Genomic DNA, 25,222 nt, shown 5'->3' with positions numbered 1-25,222 from the left:
GAATAGAAGCAGTCGACTGCAGAAGCTTTTGTTCAGTGAAAGGTGATTGACCAGTACGTTTTTCTTTCTCTTATGACCACTTATGAAGAAACATTTTATATTTGAAGTAAGAATTAATATAGCATTATAAAAATGATATGTTACTGTAGGATTATAGTCAGCTGAATCAATGTGTATGGTTATTTAAACATTATGACACAATAACAATGCTACAGGAGCTTTCCCATTTTCAGATTTATTTTCATATTTCTCCTTTTGGCTCACTCGACCAGTGATGCCAACGCTAAATTGTGAAAATTAATGTCTATGAAAGAAAATAGTTCGTGGAAATAATAATAGAAATAAGTTACAGAAAATATCAATTAACTTATAATTATAATAAAATAATAGGGCATATATTTAACTTAATTACTGATGTTGTTAGGAATATAAGTAATGAGAAATAATTGTGTTATAATTAAATTTATTCAAATTAAAATTTTGTATTGAATTTAACTTTCAGTTTATTTTGTTTATAATATATTAATATGTAATATGTATTCCTGTAGTTACACAAATATTTTGTATAACATTTAGTCACTTAGGCGCTTCTTCTATGTTGTAATTTCTTGCTTAATCCATATTAAAACAATATACCATGACTTTAATGTGTTTTCCAAATACGCGTTTGTTTTCTGAGCAGTTAATGAGGATTATTTTAGTATCACGGAATTAGGATATCACTCACGGAATTAGGAAACCACTATCACGGAATTTGGATCCATGTCACGGATTTAGGAGCCACTGTATAACAATGAAGAATCATATATCATATACCAAACTTGTGAAACTGTTGACACTGAATGTCGTAAAAACTGTAGCTAAAGGTCCAAATAACGTCATTTAGGTGTCATTTGAAAATTTTTATTACAATTTTGGCATAAATATAGACTTCATTAAATATGTCACGGAATTAGCAACTTTACCCTACTTAAATTAAAGAAGTTGTCGTCTAATAAGCGTCCTCTAGCTTCAGGAAGAGTATCCGCAATAAAGAGTCACCTTCATTGACGGAGCAGACATCTTCCGTTCCCCATACGGTGGCGTGCTAATGACTGCAATGACGCAAAATGTTGGCCTGGCGGTCATTGGCACTGTGACATGTTTGTATTGATATTGAGCAGTGTAAAAGAACCGATACGTGGATTAAAGCTAACCATGACAGCCAGAAAGTAGGTCTAGTGCGAGGACGGCTGGGGTCAGTGGCTCTCGGACAGGCGGTGAGAGGAGCGCATCCTCCAGTCTCTCGGCGACACACGTCCTCTTCGTTTCGACAGTCCATAGAGTCTCTGCTGTACGTAATGTCGCGGGCGTTCCTGGCACTCCTGGTGTGCCTCGCTGTCTTGCCGGCTGTTGTGATCCCTGCTAGGTTCGTGCCGAAGTGGAAGAAGCAGGTGAGGGTCTTTTTATTAATTCTGAATATGGTCATGACGGCGCGCATTAACCCACTCTGCAAGTATGTCTGGGTTCAATCCCGGTTATAGACAGCTTTATCTCTTCCTCTCTTGGAAGCACTTTTAAGGATAGTCTGGATCTCTACGTGATTTCGACGCTGGTATAGACACTCTCATTTCCATATACTCCATTATTAATGTGATTAATATCGTGTTCGAAAATTTTATGTTCAATCCTTAAGGGGCAGGACATATGAAAACATTTTTTGTACCTGTAAATGAGTTAAATGGCTAGAAATTATGAAAGATCTTGGAAATTAATATTTAAATGTTAGTTTCAATTTTTGAACAAACTTTTTCTAGGTCTCTCTTGGAAACACTTTTACGGATAGTCTGGATCATAAACGTAAAAATAAAATGAAATTTTAAAAAAATTAGGTATTGATGTAAAACGAGTTAAATCCATATTCTTTGACAAAATGCGTGATTTGTAACTCATATGAGAGCTCATGAATCGCGTAGGCGTAACAATCTGTGAGAAAATTTTGAAAACACTTCATTGAAAATAAAAAAAATTATCTAATAGCACTTTAATATCCAACTTAAAATATAAATAGGCTCTACTCGTAATTTATATTTGTTCCTGTATTTCTGTCGTTTTTATATTTGCTTGTGTTCTAATACGGTTGAGTGGAAGAGAAGGCTTTATGGCCTTAACTTTGCCAGTAGAAATAAATCTAAAAAAAGTAAATCCATGGCGCTACAGTTCTTTGAAGGGCCAAGACCGACCAGCCGGCTGCTGGCCTCACGTCCACATGCCGAAGCAGAGGTGAACGATCATCCAACCAGAATAGAGCTATCGTGTGGTTAGCATGATGATCCCCTCCAGCCGTTATAGCTGGTTTGCGAAACCGGATTTTCGCTAACTATCGTAGCTCCCCATAGACTTACTAAATAACCGCTAGACCGCTCACTGGCGCTAGTGTTATGCTCCCAAACTGAACAGCCGACGGGCGGCCATTTGCTTGGTTGAAATGAATAAGTACAGGTTTAGTTCGTGTGCTATTTTTAATTGCAGCAATGCACACAGATGGAAATATAAAGAAGGAAGGAATGTTACATTTCACTGATTAGTTAATCTTTAATTTCTACAATATTTTTGGCCCTTATTATGTTACAGAAGACAAACTATTGTACTTATACGGCTGTTTGTGCTTCAGATTTCCTCTGAGTAAAGATTCCCTTAACCGAAAATGGATAGGTGCAATCCGCAGAGAGAATTTCTACCCTACAATGAATCATTCAGAGTTTCAACTCATTTCGAAGATAGTTGTTACCTCTCAAACTACGTTATTACTGTATACATTGTTATTGTCCTTCATCCACTCCATATCCTTCCCTTTCTTCAAACAGCTGTTGCTTCAGTGCATACATGAATAATAAAATTATTCGTCGAATTCGAAGATACAGAATTAATAATAATAATAATAATAATAATAATAATAATAATTATAATCCGTGGCGCTACAGTGCGTGAAGGCCCCAGACCGACCAGCCGGCTGCTGGCCTCACGCCCACATGCCGAAGCAGAGGTGGACGATCATCCAACCAGAATAGAGGTATCGTGTGGTAGCACGATGATCTCCCCAGCCTTTACAGCTGGATTTCGCAACCGGATTTTGCTACCTATCGTAGCTCCCCAAGTGCATCACGATTCTGGATGGGCACCGGTCCCATACACTGGCCGAAATTTCATGACAAAATTTCTTCCCCATGAGGACTCGAACCAGCGCGCATTCCATAATGCGAGTCCTAGGCAGTATGCCTTAGACCACCACGCCACGGCGCGGGACGGTAGAAATAGATCCTGTTTAAAAAATATATATAAACAAATTTCAGAGCCTAAAAGCTGAAACATATTCATTAATACTGCATATACTAACCACACATTAAGTAATGGCATAACACATTTCAAATTCATCTCCCAGAACAAGTATTAGGCCACATAGCCTGTTAGAGGAAGGAATTTTCACACCATCGTTCCTTTGGACAACTCAACAGAAACTGTGTAAACTACAAAAAGTTAAATTTTTAATATCCCTGATTGAAAGTAACTCTTGTCTTAGTTATGGATTAATGAAACAGTTTTTTATGCTGCTGCTGCTCCTGCTACTTGCTACTACTACTACTACTACTACTACTACTACTACTACTACTACTACTACTACTACTACTACTACTACTACTACTAATAATAATAATAATAATAATAATAATAAATAAATAATAATGCTTTTTGATTTTATACAACAGTTTAACCTACAGATTAAATTACAAAGTATACATTATTAACCTTGATTATGAATATTCACATTCGGAGTTCCTATGAAAATGATGCAAGTCTGACAGCCTGGTTGAATCCCGATAAAGCGGATCGAGATTGATAAAAATCCCGATTTGAGGGATAATAGCCTAGAACGCAATTTAAACAAGTTAGTCTGCATTTCCTATTATCCGATATTTTTATTTATATATTGACTCAGATGGTTACATTGTAAACATAGAGGTAACCCGCGGATATTTAGTAAGTCTGTGAGGTAACCCAGCTGATTGCCGTAAGGTAACTCTACTCGCAAGATAATAGTTCCCCTAGTTCGACCACATTGTTGATTAATCCGTTTCGGTACCTAGTTGCTGTTCTCGCAAGTAATCAACATTGTGTATTTTAGGTGCGTTGAGTGCCAAAAAAAAAAAAAAAGAGCGTTTTGATATTGTATTTTACACTAATAACAGACACATACAATTGCTGCATTTTGTAGTGCAGTGAACTATGTTTAAACATGGACTCATCGTCGATGTACTGTTGCAGTACCGGTTCCGAAAAAGAAAAGTTGCAAAGTTAATTTAGTAGCGAATGGTTAAAACATATTCATGGTTAATAAAAGAAAAAAAACGATTAGCCTGTAGTATTCACTGTAGCCTACTGTGTGTCTTTCGTATTTTAGTGTTTCTCAGGGAGGCGAATATTACATTAAAAGCACACGAATACTACTTTGCAGAAAACAACTATAAATCTCTTTAATAAAGTGTTGATAAATATAATGTCTTAAGTTAGCTTCTGATATCCCGATTTCCCTCGCAGAAAACCTAGCAACTCTGCTGACAGGAGACACGCGTTATTAAAGATATATCGCAAAGGAAGTATTGTTCCTTTAAACAAAAACATTTAGCTTTCGGATACGCAATACAACACGTATTCAAATAGCGGTTTCGAAATCCCGCGCGTTTTCTAACAAACAAATGGCGGCTTTCTGCTGCTTCAATTTGGGAACATATTTCTCAGTTCTCCGCTACAGCGTGGTAGGGGCTCGTAGCTCCCCAAGTGAATCATGATGTTGGGTGGATTCCGGTCCCATACATTGGCCGAAATTTCATGAGAAAATTTCTTCCCTCAAGAGGACTCGAACCAGCGCGCATTCCGTAAATAAATAAATATATTCATACAAAAAATGAAGATATAACAATTGTCTAACTTTTAATTGTTCATTAAGCTATGTTACACGTATCATGCAAATTTCAAGTGAATATCTTTAATAGTACTAGCGTTATTTCATTTTGAAGATCGAAAAATGTAGAAAGTTTAGCGTTATTTCATTTTGAAGATTGAAAAATGTAGAAAGTTTTCTTCTGCAGAAATGGGAAAAGACGTTTCTACATTAAATGTGCCTAGATCACGCATGGCCACTCAAAAGTAACTGATCAGCTGTTTGGTGGCATATCATGATGCTGTTTTCTTGATTATGTTTACGTAGGTGAAGCGAATTTTATTTATTAAAAATAGAACAAAATCTCTTGTGTTTGGTCAAATTTTATATTATATAGGTCCAGCTCATTAAGACACGAAAAGTAATTACACCAGTATTGGGTCTTTACGAAGCTTATTACTTAAAGAATATCCTGTTCCCGAAAAGGTTTAAAACAATGCAAGTTTTTTCATGTCGAACAGATTCATTGAAAACAACTCTATAAGCTATATGAGCAAACTGTTTTATACATGAAAAAGAAATAGAGGGTAATTAGGTCTAATACCAAATAAAAGTTCAGAAGGTTCATACTTTATACAGGGTGTAAGGAGTATGTGTCATTATTTTAACTGATGATTGTTCATGTCATAAGGAAGAAAAAAGTCCTAATATATTTTTTTTTCTAATTGCAATATTTAACTAATTATTAATATTCACAATATTAGGCGTTTGGCAACGTTGCTGGATGGGGAGAAGGGAGTTTGCAAGTACACGTTACAGCTCAAGCGGATACAGACATACCGGTACAAAATAGATGCTCTGTTCTAATGCAGCGGCTGACCGTTGTTTATATAAAACGAACTTTCAATCTCATTAATAGAACTTTATGGTAAATTTCCATTTTATTTAACAATATTAGGAATATTGGTCCATCTTTTTATTATACGTCTAAAAATAAACAATAATGGTTTACTGCGCAAAATCACAAGAACTTTTTTTTAATGCAACATTTTAATCTCTCCCGCTTCCATAATGCAGTACCATTTTTTAAGAAATTTCTGTTTGTGTGATTTTTCGAAACGAGGTAAAAGACTCCTAGTTTTTAATAATCGATGAGAAACCGCTACAAAAGTTCGCCGATTTGGTAACCTTCATTGCGGAAAACATTGATGGTACATCCTTCTCACCTCACTTGAATTATGACGACTTTCTTCATAAATTAATAACATATGATATACCTGAACTGTGAATGGCATTGTAAGTTGTTTATCGAATACCTGGTACCGAACTGTCATCCGCTCGGCAGTAGACCTATGGCCAGAGAGCCTGAACTCAGCTGACATGTACGTACGTCTGCGCAGAGTATGCCTGCTGAACACGTTGCCACGTCTCTCACGCCAGAATATTAACAAATTTAAGCATGCACTTCTATTTAATTTCACGAACAACGTAATAGAACACACAAATATTTAAACTAATATTAACTCTTTGCTAGATATAACTACTGATGTATTGTTTTCGTAATTTTACTAACGATATAAGCAGTATAACGCGAATAATATAAGAGAAGAAATATTTTTTTCTGGGAAAACTATCAAGTTTTTACCCTACGTTGTATGGACTTTTTTGATCCTGTAGATCGTCCCCGACGACTGTAAAAGGGACGGCATTTATACCCCTTACACCCTGTATAGAAGATCAAGAAATGGTGTAGACAATTGAAGTAATTGATAATAATACCCGAGATCCACCTTGATGCCAACGATTGTAACATTTTGTAAGAAGCTGACAATACACAATGTTGCTAATGAAGCACCTTTAACATCCAGAACGATTTCAATCATTTGCGATTAATTGCATAAAAACTGTGTAATAATTATCCATATAGATCAGTGGTCGTCAGCACTCGCTGAAATGTGCAAAGAGTACACGGATAGAGAGCATACCTGCTAGCAGCTACGGAGTGCACCATAGTGCACTGCGTTTTCCGCGGGTAGGAGAGACTAGCCCCAGCGTGCTCTGTGTTGACGACCCCTGATATAGATCATTCGATACAGCAGTAACTCAGTAAAATATTTCATGACTTCTCACCAGAAGAGGCGGGCCTAAAGCCGATTTGATTCTGTAAGATTTTATGGTGGAAAAGTTACATTGAGTAGGACTGTATCCGAATACTTCGATTTTCCATATAATTGTATTTCCACTAGTGATCCATTATCGCCGTATCACCATCTCGTCTCTGAAAAGTTACTGTAGTATGATTAATTAACCGTAGGCCTATCTGTATCATAAAAGTCACGTGTCCTTAAAAGTAATAATAAGTGAAATTTAAATAATACCTACTGTAATAATTAGTTACTGCTATGTCAAAAAGTACATTTTGTGAATCCATGCTGTTCAGTCCTTAAGATACTTGTAATATGTATAGCCCAAGATACCCTTCAGGACATTGCATCCAGAATTTGAAAATTCGTACGTAATTTGTGAAAAACTGTACCCAAAATAGCAATTTAAAAAAACTTAATCGAAATTTGTAAATTCTCTCACAAGTTATTTTCTTTGGGGAGAAAGGGAAGAGCGACGTATTGTTATATTACACAGAGTGAACCGTAAATAATATCATTAATTTCAAGGGGTTATTCTTTGAGATATTTCAAACAAAAACGTTTAATACAATTTTGCCCGCTTTTGCTTCGTTTTCGAGAAAAAAAAATTATATGAAACCTTTCATAGCGTATTTGGAAAAGCTACCGAATTAATTCCCATTATGCTCAGTCAGTTTAAGAGAGAGCAATGTATTATGATGATAAATTATTGAAATATTTTAGTTTTATCTTTTAATTGTGCAGAAATTTGTCTGAACAAATGTACTTTTTCGTTCTGAAAAGTAATTTTAAAATGTTACATTTGTTCGGATCAAATTTCTGCGCATTTAAAGGACAAAACTAAAATTCTTTCAATCATTTATTATCATAATACACTGCTCTCTTAAGTTGACTGAGCATATTGAAAATTAAAGCAATGACTTTCCCAAAACATGCCATGAAATGCCAAAACACGCTATGAAATGTTTCATATAGAACAATTTTTTATCTCGAAAAGGAAGCAAAAACGAGAAAAATTATATCAAGCATTTTTGTTTGAAATATCTTTGTTAATTCTATTAAATATATGTATGATAGACAAAGCTTGATGTTGGACAAATGCCATTAGAATTCTTCGGTCTCCTCTTTTCACAGTAACCTGTCATCATAAGAGTCCATCTTGGCTACGTTCATCCGTAATAAAATATCTGTGCACATGGAAACTGCAAAAATCATTCAAGGACTCATAAGCCACAATATCACAATAATGACTACCATAATGAGGATAACTTGTTGCAAAGACAAACTTACGCCGATTCAATATGCCACGCAGTTTCCATGTATTGTACAGCTGTCAAAAGAAAAAAAAATGGCCGCACTCGTGAACAGCGAATATTTTCTAAGTCCACTTCGGGTCACGGTGATGTTACACGATGCAATCCATTTGTAGAAGCAGTTATTCGATATCTGCGTCTTATAGAGCAGCAGTGGAGACCTCGTTTAATGATTCGAAGGTTATGAGTTCGAGTCTTGTTCAAGTTATTTTATTTTGTTATCGTTCGTCAGCGATATAAATAATATTCAAGGTCCACACCTGTGGAGTAACGGTTAGCGCGTCTGGCCGCGAAACCAGGTGGCCCGGGTTCGATACCCGGTCGAGGCAAGTTACCTGGTTGAGGTTTTATCCGGGGTTTTCCCTCAACCCTATATGAGCAAATGCTGGGTAACTTTCGGTGCTGGACCCCAGACTCATTTCACTGGCATTATCACCTTCATTTCATTCAGACGCTAAATAACCTAAGATGTTGATATAGCGTCGTAAAATAACCTACTAAAATAAAAAAATAAATAAATAATATTCACGTTATCATTTTATTCTGTTATCGTTCTTTACCGATATAAATAATATTCAAGTTATCATTTATATTCTGTTATCATTCTTTAGCGATATAAGTAATATAAATTTAATGTTAGATTTGAAACAATATAGTTACATAATACTAGTGTTAGTTTTTCTCCTTATATTATTACATTATACTGTCCTGTAACACAATAAAATGAAAAGGAGTGACGAGGATTTGAACCTGAGACATTGACATCTAAATTCCAATGTTGTTCGGACTGAGCTACGAAGGCATAAGTAAAACATATGCCGAAATATTGGCCCAGTCCCCCTCCAAGACGTCCTGATGATTTGTGGAAACTCATCCTGGGATGCCGAGGCTTATTGTTAGAACTGAAAAGACTAGTCGATTCCATGTCCACTCGACTGCAAGATGTGATCGAGATGGGAAGAGGATGGACTGAATAGGCCTATTGAATCGTGTTTTTTTTTAACTTTTAATTGTTTGAATTTTCTAAGGCAGACGCCAGTAAGTTTGTTTTGTTTATGCTACGAGATATATTTTTTGAGAATATAATCTTTCTTTCTTTCCATTTGCAGGCATAATGTCATATCATAATACATTCATGAACCTGATGTTAATTACTAAAACAGTCATAAAAGAGATGAGAACAATTATATTTTCTCTCTCTCTCTCTTAAAAACAAAAAAATCACTAGGTTGTGTTGGAACGCATGACCTCACGAATACCAGCCCGAAAGCTACATTACCTATAACAGTAAGACGGAGAATACTTTAATTATAACTGTAGATATCAGGCAACGTGGTTCAACAACATGTTACATCTCCTGTCTCCGAATTGTAGCGGAGTTTCCCGAAGGGAACTTTGTTTCTAGAGAGCGGCCACTTTTTCTTTTGACAGCTGTACTTACCAAAATGCTTTGAACATCCGAGCCTGCTATTCGTAAACAAGCAGGTCATCGGACGCTTTCTAAACCGTAGCCTCCATTTCCATTTGTTCATGTAGTCTAGATCTATCTAAAGAAACGAAGTTGACTTACTGAATTTTTTATTAACAAAGGAGCATACTAAGCCTAAGAAATTACGTGAATACTAAATTACGATATCCTGTTAGTGATGTGACGGTTAAACTTCAAACCGTATTTGATAATGAATAACTCTTTACCTATAATAATATTAACACAATTTTCTTCTCTATTGTTATAAACTTGTAAAACACAGTATGTTCTGTAACATAAAATTACTTAGTATATTCAGTAATATTGCGATGTGATTAACAATTAGGTACAAATAAGAGCAGGCCCGTATTTACATATGAGTCCTGGCCCAGGGCGGCAAATTTGTATGGATAGTAAAATTTTGAAAAAGAAAAAAAATAGAGCTGAAAATAAATATTCGATATTTTCTGCTTTGCAGATGCCTGCTTTAGATAGCATATGTTAAATTGTTGTTACATGCCACTTTTTTACAGTTTGACTGCTAAGATTTGCATAAGTTGGCGGGGGACGCAAATTCTTTTCGGGCCCATGGGCGTTGCTCTAGCTAAATACGGGGCTAAGAGGACAGGTGACAGGTAAAGTCAAATCGACGCAGACGATGGCGGAAGATTATGTCTCCCATCTTTATAAGCAATCGGCATTAATGACAGTAGGGATGTCAGTACTACGTGTCCACCGTCTTTACGCCCAAGGAACTGCCTCTAGTACTCATTTCTGTTAGAGGCTGAGTAACTACAAGAATATAGTGCGGCTAGAGGATTAGGTCAATGGATGGAGAAAATGTATGACTCCCTCGGGAATCAATCTCGCGGCCTTCCGGCTTTGTAGAGTTAAGACTGGTTCACAATAAACCGGTAACGGAAACAACGAGGACAGAAATATTGTTAAAATAAATATATTTAAATGTGAGCATTCACAATTAACGAGAAGCTTGCCGGAGTCCGGGAACGGGAACATGAAAGTTAATTGAAAATGCTCAATTTAAATACATTTATTTTAACAATATTTCCGTTCTCGCTCTCGTTTCTGTTCCCGGTTTATTGTGGACCAGTCTTTAAGCCTCAACCGCAACACTATTGCGCGACAAATAAGTGAAATCCTATTCAATTACCGGCGAAAGAAGAAATATCTGTCTGTCTGTATCTATCTATCTACCTACCTACCCACCCACCCACCCATCCATCTATCCATCTGATACATTAATCCATCCATCGACCCATCCACGTGACTGCCTATAAGTCCAGTCGTCCATCGCCTCATCGAGAGTACGATATCTCTATTCGTACGTATGCGGTATGCTGCCTCGAGTGATAATCGCTTTAAGTAGGCCTATAGCGTTGATTGATAATAATTATTCTTCTTCCAGAGATTATTATTATTACTACAGTACTAAAATATTTTCACTGTTATTAATACTTAATTTTATTATCCTTAACTTTTCTTTGACATTAATTTGAAGTTGCATTGCAATTTTATTCACGTTTCATTGTTATGTAGGGCTAATTTGAGCACAATTAAACTCGGTGTTTCACTTTATTCTTACTTAGGGCTCATTTCGACTGTATTAATTGAAATCTCTTAAATGTGCTTTGTGTTAGCTTGCGCCGGTTGCTGTAGGTCTGATGATAGTTTCGTAAAAGTTTTTATATTTTTCAAGGCTTATTTAAATTTAGCAATATGACAATATTGAAGAGAATCAAGATAACTTAAATGCGTTTGTGTTCACAATACAGTACTTGAGAATTTTCTTCTTTCTTACCTGTTTCCCACGAAATACCCATATTTTTTAATGGGAAGCCAATCTGACATTTACGTCTATTCGGATTTATTTAATAAGAAACTCACAATATGCAGGATATGACACTCGATTCTTGACGAGCTATTTCATTTCATTTCATTTCATTTCTATGTATTTAATGAATTATATTGCTTAATCATGTTGCCTATGCCGTTGGATCTTTCGATTCCAGGCAGAGAGGCGCCTGTGCGTCCCTTTGTCCCTGTTTTAAGTTATTTCGTGCCCATATTGTCAGAGTGTTCCACTAATTGTGGACGTCAAATGTCAGTTCATAACCTTATGTGAATGTAAACAGACTGAATAAGCAGTTTTTGAAGGTTCGTGATGATGAAGAAGGTGAGATTAAAATAATTCGTGCATGGAAATGAAACGTTTAGATACCGGATGTTGAATAAGTGGGAAGCCTTTATGGACTAACAACATTGAATGGATTACGGGTAGAGAGTAGATGAATCTCATACAATAACGACCTCATTACGCTAGGTCGCTAAATTTTGCATGGAGCTATCTCATTCAGGAAAAATGTTCTTTTGCGTGTCGTAAATCTTCGAAACGGAATTCTTAGCTTTAATTTATGTTAAGAATTTCTGTCTCCCTAACTTCCTATCTAATGACAAATATGCTAGCCAATAGCCTATACAGGTGACGATGTCCTACGAAATCTTAGTATGAAAAAGTTTTCCAGAATTGATTACATGAACATTTTTAACTGAAGAAAATATTTTGCAAGATTGGTAGGATGATGATGATGATGATGATGATGATTTGATTATATTGATGATTTAGTGGCTAATTGAATTGCGCATCTTTTAAATTCAAAGAACAATGGTTTAAATTTACAATTAGGCCTATTTTACATGAGAAGTGTAGAAAATATTTTATAGTACTGATGTTAAATTCGAAGAAAACATAACCTTAATAAAATCTGATAGTAAAGTAATTATTTTGGTTAACATTGACTAGTCTACATAAGAAATTTAATACGTCATCTTATTTACGTATATTTCTTAGTAATTTATTTCCTGGATTCCATTTAGGTACTAAATTACGTGGCGTTAATAACCATAATTAGTGTTAGCTATCTACAATGCCGGACATACTGTTAGGAGTGAGTCTTGCAGTAGTGTTCCAGATAGATGACGAGTCTCTTAACCCATATTTAAGGCAGGTCACGAAACTCTCTATATTTTTTGTGTACATACCCATTGGTGAGGTGAGAGAAAGGAGTTTACTATTCTTCCGGGCATCTCCAATTAATGTGACCCAAAATGCGAAACAAAGAAATTTATTGAAACCATGACTATTGTATCTACATACTGTATGTGTGTTACCTGTGTTGACTCTGCTGCAGCCACACATGCGTCATTATGACTTGAGACTCGTTCAACTTATTTAATCAAACAAATCCTATAGTGTTAACGATCTAACTAATACAAGTACTGTAATTAAGAATGAAAGTAGCCTAAATATCTTACTGTATCCTCAATTGTTTAAGTTTCAGCAAGAGTTACTGTATATGTTTTATTCTATTCAATAGGCAAAAAGGGAAGAAAAAAAGGCAATGATAGAGAGTGGCATGTCACTTTTTTACGAAGGAGGAATAGTTACTATGTTTTAATATAATAATAATAATAATAATAATAATAATAATAATAATAATAATAATACCAGAAGACAGCATAAACCAACTAACATACTGGTATTATTTGACAATCTCTTTCATTGCATGACAGGCATGTGAGGTGCCTGCTAGTCAAAACGAGTACAGCCACTATGTGTGCACAGACAACGGAGATGTGAAGTGTCTACGTGGGTGGACTGGAGATGTGTGTGATGTTCCAATTTGTAAGAAAGGCTGTGACCCCCTTCAAGGCTACTGCAAACGTCCAGGAGAATGTCTCTGTAAACTCGGTAAGTTTGTTGCAAATTCTGAATGAAAGTTCATAATAAATGCTAACTGTTTGAAAGGGAAGCACCAAGTATCATCTAAGAGACCGCATTCTCGCTAAAACAAGTAACATGCTGCATGCTCCTGAGAGCATGCAGCATGGAATAAGAAATAATGAGTTAAGGACAGATACCTATAAGTAACTCAGTTTCACATTTTAAAATAATAAACAGACACAATCTGAATAAACTGAAATAAATTTTTACCAAATTTCTAATATCTATTATTTTATAAAATACAGGCATTTATAAATTAAACATATCAAAATAGTTGCTGATTTGATGACTACTAAATATTCTAAATAGTGGCATAAATTATAGGCTATATGAGCCCACCACACCTTAATTTTTTTTTAAATATTATTAACATCCAAAAAAATTTGTTACAGGTCTCTTATTTGGTTCTAGAAGAACAATTCCAAAATCTTTTTAACTGGAGAAATAAATACAAAATAGGAAAGGAACTGAAAGATCAAATACAGTATGTTGCAAAACAAACGCCACTGAAATTATTGCTATCTGCAGTTCACCTTCCACTAGCAAAGAAGTAGGCCTATTTATTTATTTAGTTATTTATTGTATATAATAGTTTGACATATTGTGAATTCAGTGTTATGTTGAAATTAAACACAGAATAAATATGGGAAATGCCTGTTATTATTCAGTTGAGAAGCTTTTATCATCCAGTCTGCTGTCAAAAAATGTGAAAGTTGGAATTTATAAAACAGTTATGTTACCGGTTGTTCTTTATGGTTGTGAAACTTGGACTCTCACTCTGAGAGAGGAACATAGGTTAAGGGTGTTTGAGAATAAGGTGCTTAGGAAAATATTTGGGGCTAAGAGGGATGAAGTGACAGGAGAATGGAGAAAGTTACACAACACAGAACTGCACGCATTGTATTCTTCACCTGACATAATTAGGAACATTAAATCCAGACGTTTGAGATGGACAGGGCATGTAGCACGTATGGACGAATCCAGAAATGCATATAGAGTGTTAGTTGGGAGGCCGGAGGGAAAAAGACCTTTAGGGAGGCCGAACGTAGTTGGGAAGATAATATTAAAATGCATTTGAGGGAGGTGGGATATGATGATAGAGAATGGATTAATCTTGCTCAGGATAGGGACCAATAGCGGGCTTATGTGAGGGCGGCAATGAACCTCCGGGTTCCTTAAAAGCCAGTAAGTAAGTAAGTAAGTGTTGTGTTGATTTCTGCAATTATGGTTCTCACAATAGAGGAAAAAGAGTTTATCATGGAACATTATTTCTAGTCACACTGAGTGAGGCATCAGAATGGGTCAAGCTTGCGCCACATTAGAGAGCAGTGGTAGGAGCGATTTAACAATCCAGCACCAAATAACACAACAGTGTTAGCTGTCGTCGAGAAGTTCCGTTGTAAGGGATTCAGTCTTATGTCACCTTGCATGTTATAATGATTTATCTTGATTTTCAGAGTATGACCAGAAATAATGCTCAACGATAAACATCTTCTCCTCTGAAGTGAGAACCATAATTGCAGCACTAATTCCAACAATGAATATACAATATATCAAACTATCATATAAAATAAATACTTGCTTGCTGAGTAACTGTGCGTTTTTTTTAAAGCAAGACATAAAGCGCTGCAGCAAGACCGTTCTTTTATTACATTTTCTTCACCGTCGCTGCAGCAACCATGCAGCAAATCAAAACACCGCTTTACGTGTTTGCTGCACGATCCATCATGGCGGAATGCGAGTTTTGGTCTTTTGCAACGTTTATTCTGGTTAAAATCGTTAGTAATAATAATTTCATGTCATTATCATGGAAGTCGAAACTATTTAACATGTTCGGTTCTTTTAAGGTTAAATTTATTACTGCTGTAATAGAAGCCAATATTAATTGTCCACCATTTTGCAGTCAGTTGACCTAATTGCGTTATTTTTCGACCCTCATTTTACTGCAGCAAAGACATGAAGCGCTTTAAAAAAAATGCATGGTAAACATGGACAGCAGATGAGCAATAATTTGTGTTGTTTGTTTTGCCGCATACTGTAGTTGTCACAATTATTTAATACTCCATGGCAATTTTTAGAAACCATTTGTAAGAAATTAGTTCTATATAAAACAACAATGCATTGTGTATCAATATTATCACAGTCTGGTATATATATAGTCACGAAGCTCAATACGTAGGGAATATGGATCCATAGATAGTTGCTAACCACTAGGATCGCTACTATTGCCTCATCACAGATAATGCGAAATAGTACCGACACAGTCTATTGTTCCTAGTACCCTCAACAACTCAAGCTTCGTCCTATATATATTAGACTGTGGTATTATTGTTTTTTATGTAATTTTTGTATTTTTTGTTTGTAAATTACTAATTTACAAGGTATGCCACAATGTAATAATTCATTTTTTGAACGATTATGTGGTATATTCTTCTAACCATTGCTGTTTTAATGTCTGTAAGTTGATCATACCGCATTTGAGTGGTTGTTACGGTAATAAGAGTGCTGTAAGTAAAAGCATGTAGTAAGTAAAATTGTATGGATTTTTATTCTCTTTTTGGAACTAACTAACTACATCAACACGTTAATTAAAAGAAGAATAATATCTGCATCTTCATCGAATTCATTGTCTATATAATCGCTGCTTACAACAGCCATCATTTACTAAATTTAATGTAGAATTAAAACTTCTTTAAAACTACTGTTAACATAAAATATTAGTTTCAACTTACCATATTCCAATAATATCAATGTTCCTACAGAAACAAAAAACATTTGAAGATCATCATGATTCAAGCCAATTCCAGAGGCATATGTGCCATTCATATTTTCAGTTTAAAAATCCTATAAATTAAAATCATTAAACATAATAATTGTGCAAAAAATAGTATGCAATACACATGCATTAAGTGTGCTTCACTTCGTTTTTTTTTAACTCTTTCCTCTCTTCTGTTACGATGCACTTACCACATGTGTATCACAATATATTCGTTTTACTGAAAATTTATGTTATTATGGTACATTTCTCCTAAACCCATGCAATCATACAGTATAATATATTGTATAATATACATGTGTTTTTGTTATCCAGTGTATAATTTGCAAATTTTAATATGAATCAGATTGCCAAATAATAAAACCGATATTTTGATAATTAATGTATTCCATTGTATTTTACTTTTACTCCTGTTACCAGGTTTCTATGGAGAATTGTGCAATAAATGCATTTCACTGCCAGGATGTCGTCATGGATATTGCAATGCAAGCTTTGAATGCAACTGTCATAAAGGTTGGGATGGTCTCTTTTGCAGTGAAGGTACGCATTTACACCTGTTACTTCTTTAAATTTCAGTTATTGTTACAAAAAAAAAAAAAAAAAAGGAAATACTAAATCATTGGCTTCAGTAACACTTCAATTTTATTTTTTGCACATCAGCATTACAAACAGCCCTTATCATTAGTCAAAATCGTGCATAATATTTCACATTATTGTATTAATGTTGTAAAAATATTACTATGCCCAAAGACTTTATACTAGCAAGACGGACATCTTTGCGAAATATTGAGCAATATGAACAACAGTGCCTCTAGCGGCTTGATCTTGCAGAGAGTTAACATATTCTTTTGGACCTATTGTGTACAATAGCTTTTATTTTGCATTATATTCTTTATAGATATGTTATGCAAGAATTTTTGGATTATGAAAAAATAAATTTTAAGTTGAAAAGACAAATTAATTTTATAAAATTACAAAATCACAAAATTTCTAAACTTAATAACTATAATGGAAATGTCAGTGCTTCAAAATTGTTGATAACTGATCAATTATAAAATTATGTAATTATTTTTATATTTTAAACATAGAGATTGCTGGTAACAACAAATATTTTTCACACATGAGTTTTAAAAATTTATAACAAATAGTTGGGATTTACAGTAATATATTACAGTTTGCTTACAAATTGAATACACTATTTTAGAAAAGACAATATTGCACAATTTGGAAATAATCTTCAGTATTATTTTGAGGCTTATAGGATAAGAACACTCTCATTTTGCACATTCAATGCAGATATCTCTCCTGTGTTCTGAGCATGTCAGATTGTTGCACTTCAAACAAGATATTTTTGTTTTCCTGTCTTTAGCGTGGGGACATCAAGCAAATCTAGCTTGTTTCATTTGTTTCAATCCATGCCCTGATACATATATCAGAATTTATATCGTCACCTCTTACAGCCATCACTAACATAATGACAAGGAACGGCTATAAAAACTTACAAACGTGCCTGTATACTTGGAGTTACTAACTACCTCACGAAGCACTTGAAATGTGTGTACTACTTTGAAACCCTCAGCTTACTGAGGAGTGGAAACTACTCTGATAGTGAATGAATAGCTGTGATTTGAGAGCTGTTGAAAGCCATCCAAAGATATGGCAACAAAATATAAATTTTTGTGGAGTGATGCATCACCCCGGTATGCATTCTAGGATTAATTGCTATATGAGTATCTTGTTAATTCACAGATATTGTTAGTTTGTTACTTATTCTCAAACCATAAAATTTCTCGGATTCTAGGTGAAATATTCAATATTTTCCTTTTCTGTGGAAACCGCTGGAAAATTTCCCTCAGCTTAAGAATAAGTGAGCGACTTCTTCTTCTTCTTCTTCTTTCGTTCCGACTCCGAGATCGTCTTCCCATCGTAGTCGTGGTTGACCAATACTTCATTTCCCTTTTGGTTTATATTCATAAAAGCACGATTGTTAATTTTCATTTCCTTCAGGTCATGAATAATATCATCTTTCCATTTGATTTTTGGTCTACCAGTAGGTCTTGTGTTAATAGATCTAAATGCCATCTGGGTCTTTAGTATGTCCAAAAATTTTCCTCGGAATTTTTCTTTCAAGTATCATCAATTTTTGTATTTCAGCATCTTTCAAAGTCTATGTTTCACAAGCATAGATGACTACTTGTCTTATTAGTGTTTGATAAATTTTTAGTCTAGAGTTCCTAATTTACTCTTAAATAAAGACTGGTTTGAATAGTATGCTCTATTTCCTAACAAGATTCTTTTCTTGATTTCTTCTTCATTTGAATTATTTCCATTTACAAATGAGCAAATATATTTGAAAGAAGTCAGTTGTTATATCTGCATTCCATCGTCAATCATATTATCTAAATTATGTTATCAACACTATTTATGTTACTACAAATGGTGCTAATATTGTAGATGCAAATTATATTCCTATATTTTTGTTATAGCCATTTGTAAAAAAGACTGTCATGCTACCAGAGGATACTGCGAACTTCCTGGAGAATGCAGGTATGGCAATACAAATAAAACACGTTAACATAAATTATTTATTTCTCTCTTCTTAAAATAAAGCACTTAAATAAACAACATAGAAACAACTATGTAAATTCTTAATTTTATTTAAAACTTAGATAATTATGTTGCCTATTCAAAGCAGTTACTAATGACTACAAATATGTAAGATAGAAAAGCGTTTAACATTACAGTAATCATCTCATGTCTTGGTAAAAACTGATAAAAGAAAGCAACTACAACGTGAAATTTGTTTAATTATTTTGAAAGGAAAAATGAAAAAATTGTGGAAGTCAACAAACCACAACACCAATGGACAGGAAAACGACATACCTTCTGTCAACAATCCACAAATTCTTACAATATACAGATATTAATGTCTTTCAAAAATGAAATGCTTATAATTAATAAAAAAAAATTTAGGTGTCGATTAGGATGGGCTGGAGAAACTTGTTCTGACTGTCAAGTGCTACCAGGATGTCAACATGGATATTGCACAAAACCTCTGGAATGCAGATGCCATGAAGGATATACAGGAATACTATGTCAGACACGTATGTATTGCAACACAGTAATTACGCTGAGGAGTTACTATAACATTTATATTTCAGTCACTTCAACAGTTCAGCACACATCTTTAAGTTTTTCATGCATTTTTTCACTGAAAAATTCAAGCAAATTATTTTTAATAGACATAAAAAGAATTTCATATTAAAAGATACTACTTGTTATTTTTGTACTGCAGTTCACCATTTATTTCTCTTTTTAAAGCTATATGTGCTGAAAACTGCCACAAGGAACGAGGCTACTGTAGAAAGCCAGGAGAGTGCAGGTATGTTCTGATCTTGATTTTGAAAGCAGTAAGTGACAAAATTAAATTAAGTGCAAGAAGTCAACATTTTCAAAAAAATATTTCTACATTATTATTAAAATTACACTATACCTAATAGTATTATTCTTTTACAGATGCAAAGTAGGATGGTGGGGTGAAAATTGTGACACATGCTTTCCTTATCCTGGCTGTGTCCATGGCACGTGTCATCGTCCATGGGAATGCAACTGTGAACCTGGATGGGGTGGATTGTTGTGTGACGCTGGTAAGCTAATTCTATATTTTTAAAAGTCACTAATAGAGTTTTAAACATCTTGCATGACAGAAGCTGTTGTATACAGGGTGTTAAAAAAAAGTATCCATTATTTTAGGAGGTGCTAGTATGCATCAAAACAAGAAAATAATGCCTAATAAATATGGGTCGTACAATAATTTCTGCGATCTGAAAACTTCTTCATAGGAGATACTCAATTTGACTTCCATTCATGGCAATGGATTCCTCTGCTCTTTGGCATAAGGAATCACGCACTCTTTGAAATTGACCTGGTTCCATGTGTCCCATAACCGAAAGTCTATGTGTTGCAGGACCCATGTTTATTAGACATTATTTTCTTACTTTGGTGCATATTATCACCTCCTAAAATATTGGATACTTTTTTTTTTACACGCTGTATAAAAGTAAGTTCATCTATGGATAGTTATCACTCTAATTTAAAAGTAAATGCTTAATAGGTTCCGAGATTACAATCACATAAATGCGAGATCCCAATGCGGAATTGTGCTACTTTGACATTATATAATTATAACTTTTGATTTCACACAGTGATTGCTCATAGAATTTAGTCAAAAAAGCACTAAATTATGAAAAATCAAAATTCAAAATAAAAGTGTTGAAACTTTAGAATTGCAAATCATGGATAATTTTTCGAATTGCAAATCATGGATACTTTTTCGAATTGGCAATTCAATTATATCCATTAAGCAGAATCGTACATGCTGTCATTCAAAGAACCCACACACAATGAATTTGACACTTCGCATTCTTTAGTGGACGCACTCATTTACAAAGAAATCATAAAACATTTGTTTTTAAATTCATAGCCATTGACAGGGCTCATACACAAATAATTTCAGAAAATAACAAACATTTTGACACTCCATATCTCTTGTGGAGTGGACCCTTCGAGATTTTATCCAAGTGTGCACCGACAGTGTCAGCAATGAGGAGTGATGGTGGTCACCATAGTTACTTCACGTTTAACAGTGCAGCTGATGAAGAGCTCGACCAAGATTGCCTTAATGTTGTTGTCTAATGTACCTGATCAAGAGCTGATATCGGACGCATAGAAATTTTAAAATTATTTTCACAGGGAACATGGCAACCCATAGCCCCACTTTCAGCAGCCTCCACTGACTTCACACAACTGCATTTGTATTGTATGTGGATTATTACTTACATTGTATGTCAACATAATCGCAACAGTATTATTAGATGAAATATTTCACATAAATTAGCCTGTGCCCCTTTCCACCAACGATTAATTTTATGCATAGACCCCACGTTTGTGGGGGACTAAGAGGCTGCACAGCAAATTTTTTTATTTATTTATTTATTTATTTTGCTAATAATTGTAACCTAAAATATGATATAAACAGAAAAACTTTAGCTCGCCCCAAAGAGTAAAACTCGTGCTCAGGGACGGATTCCTGAATTGAAATTAAGAAGTATATAATACAATTTGTCTTATGTCTACTGAGCAATAAGAATATATAAATTTAAATTTACAATTTTTATAAAATCCATATATAACTTTTTAAATTTAATATTAGAACTATTAGAATTGACAAGATTAGGATATTTAAATATAAATTTGTTATATATTCTTGGGCCTAAATTACTACTATGATTAATACATTTATTTCTTGTATGATTGCTCTGATATTATTGTTCCATTATTATTGTAATATTGTCACTTACAAGTAATTATCTTTAGCTGTCCTGTACATGGCAAAGAATAAGTTCGTGAAGCACTCCCACCTTTCTTAGTGTATGGTAACTCTTTGAGAAAAGGCGACTCTTTCAAAGAATTAGTGGACGGTAATTTTTAAAATGTTTTTTTTTTTCTTAACTTATTCTACCAAGTATAAAATACGGTAAGTACTTTGATAATGAGCGGGAGAGAAGGAGAGGAAGATGATGATTTTCACAGGAATATGAGTTTTTTAGAATTCATTATTTTGAAATAGTGTGTGCAAATTTTTCTCCTACTACTGAACAGATTTTCTTCGTATTGAATATTTACGAGTCAATTAATCGACGAAGTATGTAAGTGAAATATAAGAACTTTACTTCACAAACAATATAGAACATTTAAAGCTCTAATAAAAAATTCTAAAAATGGCGATTTGCATGGAATTAGTTTAATTTTTTTTTTCTTTAAATTTTTCGTTATAATAATTTCAGAGTAAACATTATAAACCTTGTCAAAGTATTTCGTCCAAAGTAATAACAAACCATTATTTACAGAATTACTCCCTAAACTGAGCACTTCTCTAGACAAAAATGTTTGGATTTCAAAAAGATCATCATCCAAACAAGTATAAGATCCAAGGCCCGTGTCGACCTGGTTGGCAAGTTGGTATAGCGCTGGCCTTCTATGCCCAAGGTAGCGGTTTCGATCCCGGGCCAGGTCGAAGGCATTTAAGTGTGCTTAAATGCGACAGGCTCATGTCAGTAGATTTACTGGCATGTAAAAGAACTCCTGCAGGACAATATTCTGGCACATCCGGTGACGCTGATATAACCTCTGCAGTTGCGAGCGTCGTTAAATAAAACATAACATTTAACATTTCCAAGGCCTGTTACAGTCTCAGTGGGTCATTCTTGGTCCACCTTTTTTTTTAGACAGCCTAAAGATCTCTTCCCTTGGGGACGGTATTGAAGCATGGCTATATGAAAATATAGAGAAAATTAATATAAACTTAACCATTTATGAGCTAGATGAAGAAGTGGTATAAATGTCCAGTACGCATTAAGCAATTTGGTAGAGAGGAAAAGAAGTAGCTTAAGTACCAAATGTTATCGTAAGCATTTGTCATATCATGAAATGCTCTCTCAGCCAATAGGTGAGCATTATCCTTCATACCTTATACCAGTATATTTGTTTGCGTTTCAGCAATCCTCACAGCTCTTTTCTGTGGTATAGTTACAGGACCTGACATAGCAATAAATGAGGATCAATTGGTTTCCCTTCCGAACAATGCAGGTGGTGAGAATAAGAACCAGATAATAAATTTATCTTGTGAACTGAAGGAGAAAGGAATAACTGGCAATTTATACAGAAAAGATAGCAACCTTGGACAATATACAAAATGTACAATGAGAAGTAATTTCCAATGACACCATTTCTATTCTGTTTGAAAACAACTCTATTGGGTGTTAATAACTTGCGTGATATTAATTTCTATGAAAATTTATTACAGAACTGAAATACTGCGACATGAACAAAGACATCTGTGAAAATGGTGCAACATGTGTTAGTCTAACTAAAGAAGATGGAAACTACCGATGCCTTTGTGCTGAAGGTTTCACAGGACGCAACTGTGAGGTGACTACACAAGTGGAGCAAGCAGTTGTGTCTTCTACAACTCCTCCCAGTACAACAACTAATGCTACCTCCTCTGCTAGTCCTGACGAAACTACTGAACACCTTGAAAATATTACGTATAATGAAGCTATATAGTATATTTCCAGAACAGAATAAGAAACTGATTACTCCAAAATAGAATCTCCAAATTTGATCTGAAAAATCTTTAGAACCTTTTTGGGCATATTTTAATAAGAGACAATTAAATTAAATAAGTAAATTTAAGATGGCTATTATAATGGAAAAGCACATTTTAAAATATTTTGATAATTTTAATATAATTTACAAGATTTGTCCATAAACAGTAATTAGTTTCATTTAAATGTTATGAACAATGAAATGAGTTAAAGTACTACATTGAACAATGAAATATGTACCTACACTAAGGATATTAGAAAAAGCTAAATTATGTTAAATTGAATTTCCATTACCATTTGACGTTAAGTATCCTGAAATAACTGTTATGTTATGTTATGTTCTAAAAATATTTTTCATATATTTTCATCGATAAAACTGGAAAAGTGGAATAATTTTTATTATCTATATGGCACTTTGTCGCACCTAAAATTAAAATTTGAATAAGACTTTTGGGATTAAACAAAACAAATTTTACATAATACGAAACATTTCTAAGCATCATTTCATTACATTACCCAATCTTAATTTGTTAACATTGTGATTTAACACAGATATGGCCTTCACTTCCAAACGAAATCTTTTAATTACAAATGTTTTCTCTGTAAAGCATAATTCTGAAAGTTACTGACTATTTCTTTGGAAAAAGTGGGACGTGGAGAAAAATATTATAAAAACACTCTGCTTCACCAATATGTTTGATGAATGTGAGGAGATTCAACATGATCGCATTTTAAGTGCTCATATCAAGTAACAGATGAAACAAGAAGTATATTTGTTGTTTTTGTTTTTCTGTGAACTTTCAAACGTCTAAATTAATATCACGAATTCAAAAATAAATTTTCTTCTACCATATACTTTAAACTACTATGAACAAATTAAACAGGGTTATGATAAATAATTAATTCCTCATACAATATCACACATACTATACTTCATTATGTTTTTAAAATGATATTACACAGAATATGTCAATATTTAATTTAGACAAAAGGCACTTGCGAGATAGTTTTACAGTTTCTATAATTTTATGTTAAGAAAAGAATTTGAATCATAAATTGTTGCAAACTAAAATACATTACGAATATAATAATTATGAACTGTAGGTTTACTCCCGAAACTGTGCAACTATCTGCAAGATCTCAGTAGTAAAGTAATTTAATTGTAGAACTGTATTAATTTATTTAATTTATGCTTTTAATTTATTGTGTATTCGTAAAGATCAATGCTGCAGAAGCCATGTAGTACCAAAGACTGCTAAAATTATTAAAGTTACATACACCAAATTACATGCATTTTATCCACAAACCATGTTGACCTGGCACAATATTCCGTAACACTTTGTGTGACTCCAGATTATGAAGAATACAGATAAATGTAGTTCACAACTGGGAAGTATTTAAGCCTAGAGAGATTACTAGGAAGTTGTTGAAGGTATAAATAATAATAATAATAATAATAATAATAATAATAATAATAATAATAATAATAATAATAATAATATAAAATATTATTATTGTTGTTGTTATTATTATTATTATATAATATTGTTATTGTTATTATTATTATTATTATTATATAATATTGTTATTGTTATTATTATTATTATTATTATTATTATTATTATTATTATTATT

At 33.9% G+C, this 25,222-nt stretch overlaps 1 protein-coding gene across 1 annotated transcript; it reads left to right on the top strand.

Annotated features, from left to right (window-relative positions):
* The first annotated feature begins 1,194 nt into the window (after window positions 1–1,194).
* LOC138698032 (delta-like protein 4) lies at window positions 1,195–24,871 on the top strand. Its single transcript, XM_069823712.1, has 8 exons — window positions 1,195–1,433; window positions 13,435–13,612; window positions 16,842–16,961; window positions 18,908–18,968; window positions 19,395–19,525; window positions 19,743–19,803; window positions 19,938–20,068; window positions 23,287–24,871. The coding sequence occupies exons 1-8, from the start codon at window positions 1,341–1,343 to the stop codon at window positions 23,544–23,546; spliced, it is 1,035 nt and encodes a 344-aa protein (XP_069679813.1). The 5' UTR covers window positions 1,195–1,340; the 3' UTR covers window positions 23,547–24,871.
* The last annotated feature ends 351 nt before the right edge of the window (window positions 24,872–25,222 follow it).

This window comes from Periplaneta americana, chromosome 4 (genome assembly GCF_040183065.1).
Source record: "Periplaneta americana isolate PAMFEO1 chromosome 4, P.americana_PAMFEO1_priV1, whole genome shotgun sequence".
NCBI classification, from domain to species: domain Eukaryota; kingdom Metazoa; phylum Arthropoda; class Insecta; order Blattodea; family Blattidae; genus Periplaneta; species Periplaneta americana.
Note: the sequence above shows the minus strand (reverse complement) of the source record. Positions and strands in the feature narration are given on the sequence as shown.

Excerpts from the sequence above, each read along its gene's own strand:
- LOC138698032 (XM_069823712.1), top strand. The coding sequence starts at position 1,341 with ATGTCGCGGGCGTTCCTGGCACTCCTGGTGTGCCTCGCTGTCTTGCCG. Across the intron at positions 16,962-18,907 it reads TGGTCTCTTTTGCAGTGAAG|CCATTTGTAAAAAAGACTGT; the intron begins GTACGCATTTAC and ends TTTTTGTTATAG. Across the intron at positions 20,069-23,286 it reads TGGATTGTTGTGTGACGCTG|AACTGAAATACTGCGACATG; the intron begins GTAAGCTAATTC and ends AATTTATTACAG.